The sequence below is a fragment of the Capsicum annuum genome, chromosome 8 (assembly GCF_002878395.1).
Source record: "Capsicum annuum cultivar UCD-10X-F1 chromosome 8, UCD10Xv1.1, whole genome shotgun sequence".
NCBI lineage: Eukaryota > Viridiplantae > Streptophyta > Magnoliopsida > Solanales > Solanaceae > Capsicum > Capsicum annuum.
The window spans coordinates 54,041,085-54,054,631 of record NC_061118.1 but is presented as its reverse complement, the minus strand read 5'-3'; the positions used below and the strand labels follow the sequence as shown (position 1 = coordinate 54,054,631).

The 13,547-nt window shown below is 35.9% G+C and overlaps 1 protein-coding gene across 3 annotated transcripts in view; it reads left to right on the top strand.

Moving 5' to 3' along the window:
- Positions 1 to 962: 962 nt before the first annotated feature.
- The window catches only part of LOC107839054 (flowering time control protein FY), a 28,133-nt gene continuing 15,548 nt past the window's right edge, over positions 963 to 13,547 (top strand). Inside the window, exons 1-15 of one of the 3 annotated variants that reach the window (XM_047395673.1) lie at positions 963 to 1,246; positions 2,235 to 2,541; positions 3,364 to 3,455; positions 4,304 to 4,372; positions 5,236 to 5,340; positions 6,284 to 6,379; positions 6,465 to 6,547; positions 6,647 to 6,718; positions 6,928 to 7,025; positions 7,354 to 7,413; positions 7,739 to 7,799; positions 7,927 to 8,014; positions 10,312 to 10,375; positions 10,805 to 10,883; positions 12,025 to 12,114. In XM_047395673.1, coding sequence (XP_047251629.1) covers positions 2,292 to 2,541; positions 3,364 to 3,455; positions 4,304 to 4,372; positions 5,236 to 5,340; positions 6,284 to 6,379; positions 6,465 to 6,547; positions 6,647 to 6,718; positions 6,928 to 7,025; positions 7,354 to 7,413; positions 7,739 to 7,799; positions 7,927 to 8,014; positions 10,312 to 10,375; positions 10,805 to 10,883; positions 12,025 to 12,114 — 1,307 coding nt within the window. In that variant the 5' untranslated portion in view covers positions 963 to 1,246; positions 2,235 to 2,291. Of the gene's footprint in view, positions 1,247 to 1,873; positions 1,940 to 2,234; positions 2,542 to 3,363; positions 3,456 to 3,906; positions 4,045 to 4,303; positions 4,373 to 5,235; positions 5,341 to 6,283; positions 6,380 to 6,464; positions 6,548 to 6,646; positions 6,719 to 6,927; positions 7,026 to 7,353; positions 7,414 to 7,738; positions 7,800 to 7,926; positions 8,015 to 10,311; positions 10,376 to 10,804; positions 10,884 to 12,024; positions 12,115 to 13,547 lie in introns of those variants that run through there. The other 2 variants (XM_047395672.1, XM_047395674.1) reach the window with 2 other exon arrangements.

Below are 13,547 nucleotides of genomic sequence, written 5' to 3'. Positions count from 1 at the left end.
CTCATGGGATGTAACTTAATTGGAAGAAGTCAAAGAAAAGAACAAAAATAATAAAATTGCAGAAAAAGAAGAAAATGAAGAAAAAGTATTTAAAAAAAATAAAAAATCAAAGAAAATGTAGAAATTGAGAGAGAACGGAAAAAAACACAGGTTGAGAATTTTTTTTTAAAAAGATAATATAAAAATAAAGCCTGAGAAAAATTTAAAAAGAAAAAAAGGAAAGAAAAATAAAAATTAAAGAAAAAAAGTTTTTTTTAAAAATAAAAATAGACGTTGAGAGGAGTAAAGGAGAAAAAGAGTAAGAGTTGAGAAAAACTAACTAACTAACAACAACAAATCCAGTGTATTCCCACAAAGTGGGGTCTGGAGAGGGTAAGATGTACTCAGTCTATACCGTTACCTCCGAAGAAGTAGAGAGACTGTTTTCGATAGACTCTCAACTCAATAGTTGAGAAAAGCTAAAAAGAACAAAAAAAAAAAAACAAAGTAGAAAAAAAAAGAAAAAAAGAGAAGTTTAGAGGAGAAAAGAAAAAAAAGTAAGGGCTGAGAAAAAATTAAAAATATAAAGAGAAAAATAAAAATAAAAATCAAAGTAAAATTAAAAAGAGAAAAAAATAAAAGTTGAATGATTAATAAGTATGGAGTTGTTATCCATTATGGGGATCATTTATGTAATTTACTTCATTGATCAGGGGTAATTTTATCTGAAAATATATTCCTTAATAGGTGAAACTATTTTTATGAAGATTTTTTATTTAAGGTCAAAATTTGAAAGTCATCTTACTTTTGAGGCTATTACTATAATTTTCCCCGATCCTTTTAAGGTTGGATTGGGCCATATATTTTAAGATAAGGCCCTTTAAAGTGAGCGTGACTTTGTCTTAGCCCATCAAGTTTTTTTGGCCCGTACGGCTTGGGCTGGGTTGGATTGGGTCGACAGCTCTACCTATCACCATTACCCCCACTTGGACTGTACTAGAACGATTACTACTGCACCACCACCTACCCTTTCTCTCTCCGGCGAACACATTTCTCTCCCCTCTCCTCGCCGGCGAAGATTTTGCGTTTGTTAGTCCCCCCTCTCCCTCTCTCTTCCCTTCACCGTTTACCTCTCTGCATTTCTTTCTTTCTTTCACTCTTGATTTCAAAAACCCTAAACCCTAAGCCATCGTAGCACTAACTGGACGGCCTTCTCACCGGAGTTACGAATTCGTTGTTTTTGGTTTCTTCACGTTGCTATTAACAGGTAGGCCACCTCCTTCTGTCCTTTCTCTCTCTCTCTCTCTCTCTTTTTCCCTTTCCTGTTTGCCTTTTATATTTGTGTTAAAACTATTTCCTAAAAATTTAGGTTGGTATGTTGTCTGAAATTTGGTTTGAGTGGTTACAGGATTTTCATATTAAAGATTAGAAATCTAGAATGTAGTGCTATTATAATTACATTACTACTCTCCTTGAAAGTTTCTCTAGTCCTGTGCGTGTGTGAGATCAGTGATGATATCAGTGTTATCAAAAGCGAAAAGGTCATTGATTCTGAGCCGTTCAGGCGATAATTCAGGCTCTTCAACACCCAATTGCAGCTCCTCCAGCGTTGTTCAAACATCATCAACATCTTCAGCACACAAACCAGACCCCTCAGCTTTTTCTACACTATCACCACTCAGTTTTTCTTCGTCATAAGAACTCACGATACCATCCACCTCACTTCGTTATCTTCTGATTTCCTCTCCAAATTACCATTAACCCCATAAGCACCCTGCCTATTCCCAGATACCCTTTTGGAGTTCCTACAATTCTAATTGTGTTTTTGGTCTTTTTGATTATATTCCAAGATGGGTTCTTGTACTTTTTCCATTACAGGTGAAAAGTCTTGATTTTTCCCTTTTTGGGTCAATGGGATTTTGATGGGGTTCTGGAGTTCCCTCAATTGGATATGGCATCTGTAAGATATTTTGCATATTGATCTGGTCAGCGTCTGAAGAAGAATTTTGATGCTGATGTTTTCTATTAAGAAACTTGAATCAAATATTATTGCATTTGCATGTGTACATAATGATGTAATTATTGATTATTTTTGAAAAATAACAAATTGATGTGACCTACTGAAACGGTGATGTTTATATTTGCATATTTGTGTTTAGGTGGTTGTTAACTTTTTTCAAATATGTATTGAAAATATGGATACAAGGTACTTGGTCCAGTTATTATTGTTTATTAACTTGAGATCATTGTCCTAGAACTTTGAATTTTGTATCCATAAAGTTGAAATCTTGGTTCAGCCTCTATCCTCAACTATGATGGCGAGTGGTGATCCTCATCAGCATCAGCAACACCAGCACCAGCCGATGCCACAGCAGCACCAGCATCAGCACCAGCCTATGCCACAGCAACAATTCCAGCAACAACACCCTCCACATTTTGGAGAGTTTCCAAGGGGTCCACAACCTCCGCCAGGGCCACCTCCCATGATGCGTCAGCCCTCTGCATCCTCCACTACTCTTAATGTTCAGCCACCTGGACCTCCTCCTTATCCTTCTTATGATGGTGTGTTTTGTTTACTAATGTTTCATCTACTCTTTACTTCTCATCTTTGATTTTTTAGCTTTTCAACAGAATGTAGTTATCAAATTATTTTGTTGTATGAAAAAAAGACTTGGCTACAGATTTCCTTCTTCTACTTTTTCTCTTTTATTTCTTTAATTTAAGTGACGAAACTACTGTTGCGTAATTCATTAATCTGAAAAGAAATACGGGTAGATACCGAGTGTTGTAAATTGACTGTAGTTTTAATGGGGAAAGAAGGGAGAGAGAATATTAGTTGAAACTACAGGTTTGGAGAAGAGTCACTTGAGCATACAATTTAGCCTTCTTTGGGAAGGACCTCGTTAGTCGTTATTTCACATAGTTTCTATCTAGTTGGAGAAGAAAGAAGACTTTCAACTCACAGATATTCATGTTGAACTATTAGTACAATTTATCATTTTCATTCATTTTATCTGTGGAAGGAAGATGAAAGACAAGAATGTTTGTAAGCAGTAAGAAGGTTGATAGGCAATTTCCTCATCACTTCCCTATTTCTTGTTAGCGAGAATTGATTGCCTTTTATTATCTTATCCACAAAACAACTGATAATGAGGCTATAATTGTGTCAAATTCTGGAATTCTCATAGAACCTACCATTTCTTAGTGCTTGGGTAGTATTAGGTCCATAAAGTTGAAGAGAGGATGGATGTTACGATGTTCTAAGGGACTTCTATTTGCTTTGACGCCACATAATTCATTTCACCTAATCTTTTTTTTGATAAGTATTTGCTGAGCCTAATTACTATGGCTACCAAAGTTTTATTCTTTTCCTTATATTTGCAGCTCATGCTGACAGTCATTCTGCAAAGAGAATGAGAAAAATTGGCCAGAGAAGAGCAGTTGATTACGCTAATACAGTTGTAAGATACATGCAGGTAATAATGGTCGAATGTGGGCATTTACCCAGAGACCTAGTTATGCAATGTGGTGCGGTAAATGTTCTTCTCTATGTTACTACTATATAGATTAGCAAGGGGTTAGAACCATGAGCTGTTATCCTGTCATCACAAAGAAAATTACGGCAAATGTGGGTTCATTTTCCTCTTTTCTTTCTTTAAAGGGGTTACAACCATGATTATTTGTAAAGTGATGGCACTGGTTAGAACCTAGTTGCGCTTCTAATTGTTCTAGTAGAAAGAATAGTCTCGAATTGCAGTAAATATAGCCTGTACAGTGGTTTATTAGTACTAGTTGTCAACTAGCAGCAAGTATAGCCTGTATCGTGGTTAATTTGTTTAGCACTAACCATACACTCCAGGAATATTTTAAGAGCTCTTGTTATCTTTCCAGAAGCTTATCTTGCTCAATCCCACATATTTTTTGAAGGAGTCCAGCCTCTTCTTAGTTCCACTTCCACAAGAATCAAATATGTGCTTTTGGATTGCAGTAGATGCACCCATATGAGCTGTATTGATGTTCTGGTTTACATACAAGTTACTGCATCTTTGGTTGCAATAGCTCTAGGTAACGAGTTCTTTTATCTTAAAAATAGAAAAAAAAAGTGAGCAGAATTAATAATAAGAAAATTCTTCTAAAAGCTATTCACCTCTCAAAAGAGGGAAGAAAAATGAGATCAAGAAGCCAAAATCGTCTTGATTAATTTGTCCTTTGATTACTTCAATGTTTCTTCTTTTTGTGGGTTGTCAACTTGGCTTTGGTACTCATAACATTCTTATATTTTAAGGTTATTTGGTCTTAATTTAAGAACATCGGTTTTCTGCAGGTCCGCATGTGGCAGCGCGATTCAAGGGATAGGACAGTGTTGCAACCTAGCCCAGCAGCAGCAGTTGATGTTAGTTTACTCCACCTATGAATTGGTCTTTGATTCTGCAAAATTTAATTTTTTTTCATAATCATACCTTTTTATTTTTATTACTGATAGGATCTCTGACAAGCTTATCCTGGGTGAGAAATAAGAAGGAAAAATTACCCTAGATATATATATTTCCTTCAGTTTGTGGTTTGTACAAAATACAACCCAAAAGAGACGAACCATTCGCTGAAGTCCTGGAGGTTTCAAGCTTCTTATGTTGAAGTTATTCAAACCTTTTATTCTATACTCACAAACATAGAATTTTCAAACAGTAGAGTGTGTGCGAGAATAGCATGTCTTTTGAGAGCTCTATGCTTATCTGCGCAAAGAGTACAAACAACTACTACATTCTCAGTGAATCCCACAATGTGTGGTCTGGGGAGGAGGGGAGAGTATACGCAAGCCTTACCCCTACGTCGTGGAGGTAGAGATGCTGTTTCTGATAGCAATCTTGAGGAAAGTTAACCAAAACATACCTGTAGTCCTGGAAGGTGATAGTAGTTCAGTTTTACCAGCATGTAATGCTAGTTATAGACTCCAAGAACATTCTAGAACCACCTAGTAGATGAGTTAATGTTAATTTGTAACTTAGATTTCCAAAAAAGTATCAACTAACATGTTTGAGATTGAAGTCTCTCCCACAACTAAACATACCATTAAATATATTGTCCTGAATCCAGGAAATTAAATGCTAATGATTCTACAAAGTGTGTGTAGGCTGGGCCAGAGCTCCAGACAATATTGTTATAAAAGACATCAAGCAAAGCAAGATTGTACCTTCTTCTGATCTTATTACTTTAAGTCAACATTTGATCATGATTTTGTGCTTCTTAATGGTGCAGATATTGCCAGCATTTGCCTATTTGGATAATCCATCCACAAGTTTTGCTGCTAAATTTGTTCATACATCTCTAAATAAAAACCGCTGTTCAATCAATTGTGTTGCGGTGAGTTGAAGAGTTCTTCTTGGTCTTCTATCTTTTCGTTTGTGCTTTAGTTGTGTATATGTTTGGTTTTGTGTTTATACACAATTGAGTTACTGTGTCCAGAAGCAAACATGCATTTTTGTACATGTGATATGTGGCACTTTCTCTTTTTCATGACGTCCCAACGTGGTTGACACTATTCCATTTCTATACATCTCTCACAATTGTCAAGTGTTCAAATTTGTTAATATTAGAAGTTTGAATTTCGAGGTAAATACCTCTCTGTCAAACTAGCTTTTCCAGCACTTCTGTAATACACTGTTTTCTTCTATCACTAATAAGTAATATAATATATAAGTCAAATTAACTTATTAAACTGTGTGTTCAATCAAACATCGTCACATAAAATATGTAGAGATTAGTTCTTTCTACTGATCACAAAAATAAAATGGAATGGTGGAAGTAATATTTATTATAAAGGTTGTTCGATTATGGTATGTTCTTCAAAGCATTTAAATGTAACATATCTGACTGCCTAAATATTCACATGGTTAGTTGCAAGGCCTTGATTAATGTACAATCTGGATCCATTGATTTAGTTTGATATCAAACTCTCTTTAACGATTTTGTTTTTATTTGATAAGTACTAGTTCTTATCCTGGTAGAGCTCTTTGTATTCAGTTCATTCTGACATCTTTTGGAAATAAACAAGGAAAAGATGACATGAAGCAGTTATCCTGTCACATGTTGTAGTTTGAAATCGTATAACATCTTGGGCCTCTTATATGTCATTGTCACACTAAATAATTGATGAAAGAAGTTAAGAGAATCCAGCTTGCGTTATGACACAAGATGTAGCTAAAAGTTTTCTGAGTCTCTCTCTATTGGTTGTTACATCTTCTGTGTGTTTCATCTTTATATTTTTGTTCTCTTATCGAAACCTTTTCTCTTGAATCGTATAAAGTGGACTCCTAGTGGGCGTCGCCTTATTACTGGATCTCAAAGTGGTGAATTCACACTCTGGAATGGGCAATCGTTTAACTTTGAAATGATACTTCAGGTATGAATCTGGGGTTGTGCATTTCAGATCTTAGTACGTGATAAGCAATTAGATTGACGATGTAATGCATTTCATTGAACTACAGGCTCATGATCAAGCAGTCAGATCAATGGTATGGAGCCACAATGATAACTGGATGGTCACTGGTGATGATGGGGGTACAATAAAGTAAATAAAATTTTGGAACAATCTGCAGTTCACACACTCATTACCTATATTGTGTTTTTTCTTTCTCTGTTGTGAATTTGCATCTATATCATGTGACAGGTATTGGCAAACCAATATGAATAATGTCAAAGCCAATAAGAATGCACATAAAGAATCAATACGAGAATTAAGGTAATTATTCTAAATGTTTTGACCTGGGTTTGAGAGTTTTTATGTATTTCTTGGGTTTTATAACTTTTTGATTTTAGCTATCAACACATTTGCATCATTAAATATATTTTTAGGGCTTGCAGCCTTGCACGATTCAAAGGTCAGTTGGTTTCTGTTCTCGGATAAAAAATGTTACTTGGTTACTGAGTCTTATGCTTGAATGTGAACAGCTTCTGCAGTACAGATTTAAAATTCTGCTCCTGTTCTGATGACACTACCGTTAAAGTATGGGACTTCGCAAGGTGCCAAGAAGAGCGCTCGTTATCTGGTAATGTTCCTCAAGCTCTTTACTATAAGAATCTTGTATTGCATATCTGTGATCCTGTGTTATGGTGATCTTTTTGGTTTTCTAAATAACAAGCATGCTGCTGTGATGCACTCTGCTTTCCATTACTTCTTGCTGCTGTGATAATTATTACATGTTTAAATGTATGTTTCCAGCAGAAGTTTACTATGAAATGGAAAAGTAAAATTTGTTCAAAAAACAATCACTGGCAGTAACTCTTCAATTTTTCCATCAACACTTATTAATGTACCAGTTAACTTGAGCATGAGGTGACCTAAGATAGTTCCTTATATCACTTGAACTCAGGCAGGCCATGGTTGGGATGTGAAGAGTGTTGATTGGCACCCTACAAAGTCTCTATTAGTCTCAGGTATATGGTTTTGTCTTCTCTTCTTCACTTAGAATTTGAGGGGAGCCTTGGAGTAACTGGTAAAGTTGTTGCCATGTCATCAGGAGGTCACAGGTTCAAGCCTTGGAAACAGCCCTTTGCAGAAATGTAAGGTGAGGCTGCGTACAATAGATCCTTGTGGTCGGGCCCTTCCCTGACCCTGCATATAGCGGAAGCTTAGTGCGCTAGTCTGTCCTTTTTTTTTTTCTTTTCTTAGATATGTTCCAGGTAGTTTACTTTTTTGATGGTTGAAATGTTCCGATTGATTTGAGTCACTCTTTGACTTTTGCTGTTGTCATGCCTGCAGGTGGAAAAGATAATCTTGTTAAACTTTGGGATGCCAAGTCAGGGAAGGAGCTTTCGTCATTGTCAGTCAAAAACTGCTCTCTAAATCTGCAATGTTATAGCTTCTTTGAACTTGAGGATATTACCACTTGATAAGTTATAATTTTTTTAGCAATAACATGGTTGTTGTTTGCTCTTTGCTCTTTGCAGTCACGGGCATAAGAATACCGTTCTCTGCGTGAAGTGGAATCGGAATGGTAACTGGGTCCTTACTGCTTCCAAGGATCAAATTATCAAGGTAGGCTGTTCCATGCCATACTTTTCCTAGAAGAAAATATTTTTTCCGGTTTTGGATGTAATGTCCGTATGGTGTAAATTGGTTGTTAATGAACAAATGACTCGATCTTTGTTTCAAAAGTTCATTAATTTGAAATTGCATGTCAATTGACAAAAGTGTAAGAGTCACTTGTTCTGTCCTGTTGCTGTTTGTATGACATGTTTGGTGGTTGAATATGTACCAAAAATTAGAAATATGTCAATTTTAAAATACAACAAAATAATAATAATAATATTATATTCGGAAAAGGGCCAAAAATACCCTTGAACTATTTGAAAAGGATCAAAAATACTCCTCGTTAGTTTTTTGGCTCAAAAATACCCCTCCGTTAAATATTTTGCTCAACAATACCCCTCCTCCTGACAGAATTCCGCCAAGGACGCCACCTGTATTAAAATAGCCATCTCAACCTTTCACATCAGCATCCACATCCACATGTATAATTTCTTTTTAAAATTCATCAGCCCATAAGTTAAATAAATGGATCTGACCCGACCCACTAACCAAACAAACCGATCCTATAACAAATAGAGGGTATATCGATCAGCAGCCATTTGTTCTCTCAACTATTTCACCTTCAGCTTTTGAAATTCAATTCCATCTAATGTGACTAGGCCTGAATCCGGATCATAAAATCTTTTTTTTTAAAAATAACTGTTGATTTTCTGCTCCCACTTTCTCCCACAAGAGCAACCATCTATCATGAAGGGATACATTTATTCATCACAATTGTTGTCAAATCGCATTATAAGACTGGAAAATGGTTCTGTGAATAATGCACTAGAATTTAGCTCACCAGAGCTAATGGCAAGGCATAGATCTTTTAGGACTTGATCCTCAGGTCGACTTGGATAATTGAAACTGCTGACGTGTTGAAACTCAATGTTTCCCTTCACATTGTCCAGTGTCATTCCCGAGTTACTACTCGAGTCTATCTTGGATTGCCTGTCAAGAAGTGCAAAGATAGAAGATGCACCAGTTTTGGCTTTGGGGTCAGAAACAAGGCCGATTGATCGAGAAAGTGTGTTAACTGTAAAGACAAGACCATAGAAAACCTGAAATTCAGAACTAGGAAAGTTAAAATGACAGAGAAGGAACTTGTAAAGAGAGACATGAGACAAGTTTTATGTTTCCTCTTAAGACTCACTCGAAGAACCTCAGTAAATGTGACCTTACCGGACTCAATCAACCTAGCAGCGGCACAAAAGCTGACTGCATAAGCATAGTACCTACAGAACATTGAAAAGCCAAAGCCTGCAGCACTCAAATAGCCCTTCTTTTATTCCAGCTCTAACTGGACCTTCACATTTTCTTTTGTACAATTGCACCTTCTCTTCTGCAGAGAAAAAAGTCACTGTTCTGATACTTCCAACTGCTTCACTAGCAACTTATGGGCTGATGAATTTTAAAAAGAAATTATACATGTGAATGCTGATGTGGAAGGTTGAGGTGTTTTTTTTAATCCAGGTGGCGTCCTTGGTGGAATTCTGTTAGTGAGAGGGGTATTTTTGAGCCAAATATCTAACGGAGGGGTATTTTTGAGCCAAAAAACTAACGAAGGGTATTTTTGATCCATTTCAGATAGTTCAGGGGTAATTTTTGACCCTTTTCCTTATTATATTTATTTGTTAATTTAACTTATGATATGTGATTGTTGTTATATGGGGAAAGACTGTCATTTTTTTCTTGAACTGGTCAAAACTAGATTTATGCTATACTTTTTTAACTCTTGACAAGTCAAATGCTTTCATTGATGATGCACAAAGATGACATCGAAAGAATTTAAAATGTGGGTGCATAGTAAAACGGAGAAGGATCAACTTGAAGTTGCTGAGTTCAGTAGAAATGTTTATTTTCTTTTCTGTTGAGACTTGAGTTATACTTTGAGTTTCTTGAAGCTTTAGGAACATGTTTTAGTTTTGTTAGGGGTTCAGTCAGGTTCAGTAAATCTGTAGTTTAGGATTTGAGAAGCCTTGCTAAAGTTTCTAATTAGTGGATTGGAAACAACATGCTAGCAATTTTAGCTCGATTTTAAGTTGCAACTGCTTCTTTACTGCAATTACATTGCTTCTTACTACTCTTGGGTTCTGGTTACACAATTCATCTTCTTATTTGGTTAGAAATGAAGAACAAAGCTTATATACAAGTGAATTACATGCTAGTGAAGGAATACCTGTAAATAGTGATTATTGTGTCAAGTCAAACATTTGTGTGCAAGTGCTTGTATTCTGTCCTCATAACGTGCTGTTCCATTTCAGCTTTATGACATAAGGGCTATGAAGGAGCTTGAGTCTTTCCGTGGGCATCAGAAGGACGTGACATGTAATAATTACCTTCTTCTATATGTGTATATCTTATGCAATGCACACAACAATAGCATGTCGTGTAATAGCCAGGTTATGGGCTCAGATGAATATTTGCAGTTTGTATGCTGGTATTATTCTGTAATTTCACCAAGGTATTATTAGAAAAAAGAAATTTCAAATCTTGTCGACGGAAAGTGAGTAATACAAACGGAGGTAGTGGCTGAATTGTTATTCATGATAAAACTCAGAGTTAATCACGTTTAGTTTTCCTACGTTCTTTGTTGTGTAACAATAAATTTGATGCTTCTTTATTTTGTTCATTCAGATAATAAACACTCATTTTGTTCCACTTATTGTGTTGTTCCTCCACCATGCTTCGTTCGTCAACTTTCATCTGTTTGTGATACTAGCTAAATGCCTGTTTATATTCATGCAACTGTGGCAGCATTGGCCTGGCATCCGTTTCATGAAGAATATTTCGTCAGCGGAAGCTATGATGGTTCAATATTTCATTGGCTTGTGGGGTAAGTTCCTTGAAACTTCTTTCACTATCGAACGATAAAATATTTTTTTTGCAGCTCCCGTGCTTTCAAAATATCACTTATATGACCTTGTTTAGGACATTATTATTGATGTTTCTTGTTTTTGTCAACTCTGAGCTATAGGGATAACGATTTTCTATTTGATGAAATAGACAGGATACGTCTCTATCGATCGAGGAAGTGTTGCTAACTCTTTGTCATAACATTACCATTTCTTTATATTCTTTTGCCACCACTTACTAAAATTGAAGTGTGATTCTCCTTCCACTTTCTTGGATAAATTCAAGTTGGGTAGAATGACAAAGGACAATTCAGGATGAATGTTATGGCTAGTGGCTTAGACTTTATCAAGAAACTTGTGGGGAAACTGTCTAGGTTAAGAGTCAATAAAAGGTCCAAATATGCACTTGCTCTTCTCTAAAAAAGGAACCCAAATATGTACTAACTTGAAACAAAAATTAAAATAATCTTTACTTAATCTGAGTCTGCACGAACTAGTTCAATTATTCTTGGCAACAAGAAGTTGGACATACGAGAGGGAACCTTGTTTTGTCTTCTAATGCTCCTCTTAGCATGCATCTTTACTTCATCAAATATTCTTAAGAAAACCAAAACAGTGGAGCTACATGGTTGTCGTATGTGAAGCTGGTACTATGGTTATGTATCAGATTTCCTTTTCTCTTCGGAAGGTGTCAAAAATCTGTTTTCTGAGTTTAGATAGCTCTGGAAAATTAATCACCCTTCACTGAAATCCCTTAAATGCTTTTCATGTAAGAGAGTCACCTGATTTTTTGTCATATGCATTATTTGTTCTAGTTTTATTGAATAAAACCTTTTTTTTTCTTTTGCTTTAAATCAAAAAGTTCTTTCTACCTAGTATTGCGTCGGTGTAAGATCATCCTACAGTTTCTGTGATTTTTGGGAAAGAATAAATGAGCCCCCTGGACTACTTAATCTGTCATCCAAACATGTGATGAGATAGTCCAGAATAAGATTTCACTTAGAAATGAACTCAAAAGGGTAACCTTTATTAAATCAAATCCCCCTATTATTAGTGAATCAGATATCTTCTAAGCATCTAATCTTTTTTCCTTCTGTTGTCTTTTTGATGCTCTACCCACAGGCATGAAGCTCCTCAAGTAGAAATTACAAATGCACATGAAACTGGTGTTTGGGATCTTTCATGGCACCCAATTGGTTATCTTCTTTGCAGGTTATACTCCATTTTCTTGAGCTGCATTTCTGTAGTTATGTGTCATTTATTACATTAGTACTTGTTTCCAGTTGCAGAAAACAATTTTCTGAAGTGCCAATTGTTAAAATTCTTCTCATAACTGGTCTGCTTTTCTTCTGTGCCTTGTCCCATATTTTAATATTCTGGTCGATCCATCTTGGTTGTTGCTGGATATTGTTTTGAAGTTGTTTGTCTTAGTGTTGCTTGTACCAGTATGGTGCAAATTTGCTGCTTTACTATGACAATATAAGCTGAATCTGATTTCAAAAGCAGGTTTCGTATTCACCCTGCAATTCTATGCCCCAGTAAGAGTGCGAAGCATTCCCGAAGTACTTCTTTCACAATTTTCTTGTAGAAGTTCTTCAAATTCCGTTTGATATTGCTCTTTCTATTTCTCACATAATGTTTAGTTTTTCCACATAATGTCTATTGGATTTCAATTGTCTTTGTACTATGGATAGGCTAGTAGAGCTTGTGAATAGTTATAGTTATACTTCTTTTTTTGATAAGTGTATTTCCTTCACAAACAAGGCCGAATTGACCATATACAAAGGAAAAAACTAAAAGGTAAAGAATCTACAAAATCCGATTCTCTACAAAGTCCACCCATTCTTCTATACAACTATGAATTTTATGGTGCACCAAAGTAAAATAAGAGACCGGAGGCTATTCCTCGCTTGAGAGAAACTCAACTCTACCCCCTCAAAAGCTCTTCTATTTATCTCATCTCAAATAACCCACATCAACGCAAGAGGGACCAAATTCCATGCCTTACGCCTTCTCCTATTCCTGCTTCAACAAAGCATTAAATCTTTCACAGATTTTGGCATAACCCAAGAAATGCCGAACCGCCGAAGCATATCCTACCATAATCTGATATGAAACACCCAACACAAGATACAAAACATCCAACAACACAACAATAACAAGATTAACACAAGCTACAGATTCAGCAACACAACAAGAACACAAGATAACAACAACAAAATGTAAAGATAGATAGTTTGACAAAGGAATACATAAGCTCTAAAAACCCTAGAATGTCTCAAATTCTAAGACCCCTAAGGCTTACATAGACATCATCAAACTCTTGTGTAGACACAAGAGGGACGTTAATCTCCTCAAGCACCACCGTTTCTTAGTTAAGATTTCAACACAAGTGAGTACCACACTTGTCCTGCCTAGTTACGGTTGGGATACTACTCTCACAAGAGAGAAAAAGTTTCAATGTTATCTTTCCATCATCTAAAATCAGCTAAGGAAATAACCTAAAAAGGGTCTATTTATAAGCTATTACAAAATGAAGATAAAATGACCCTAATGCCCTTAAAGTGAGGAGCTCCTATGGAGTGTAATGAGGAGGGACAAAATGACCAAAACATCCTTAAGTAGAGGGGCGATTTTGGAGTGTT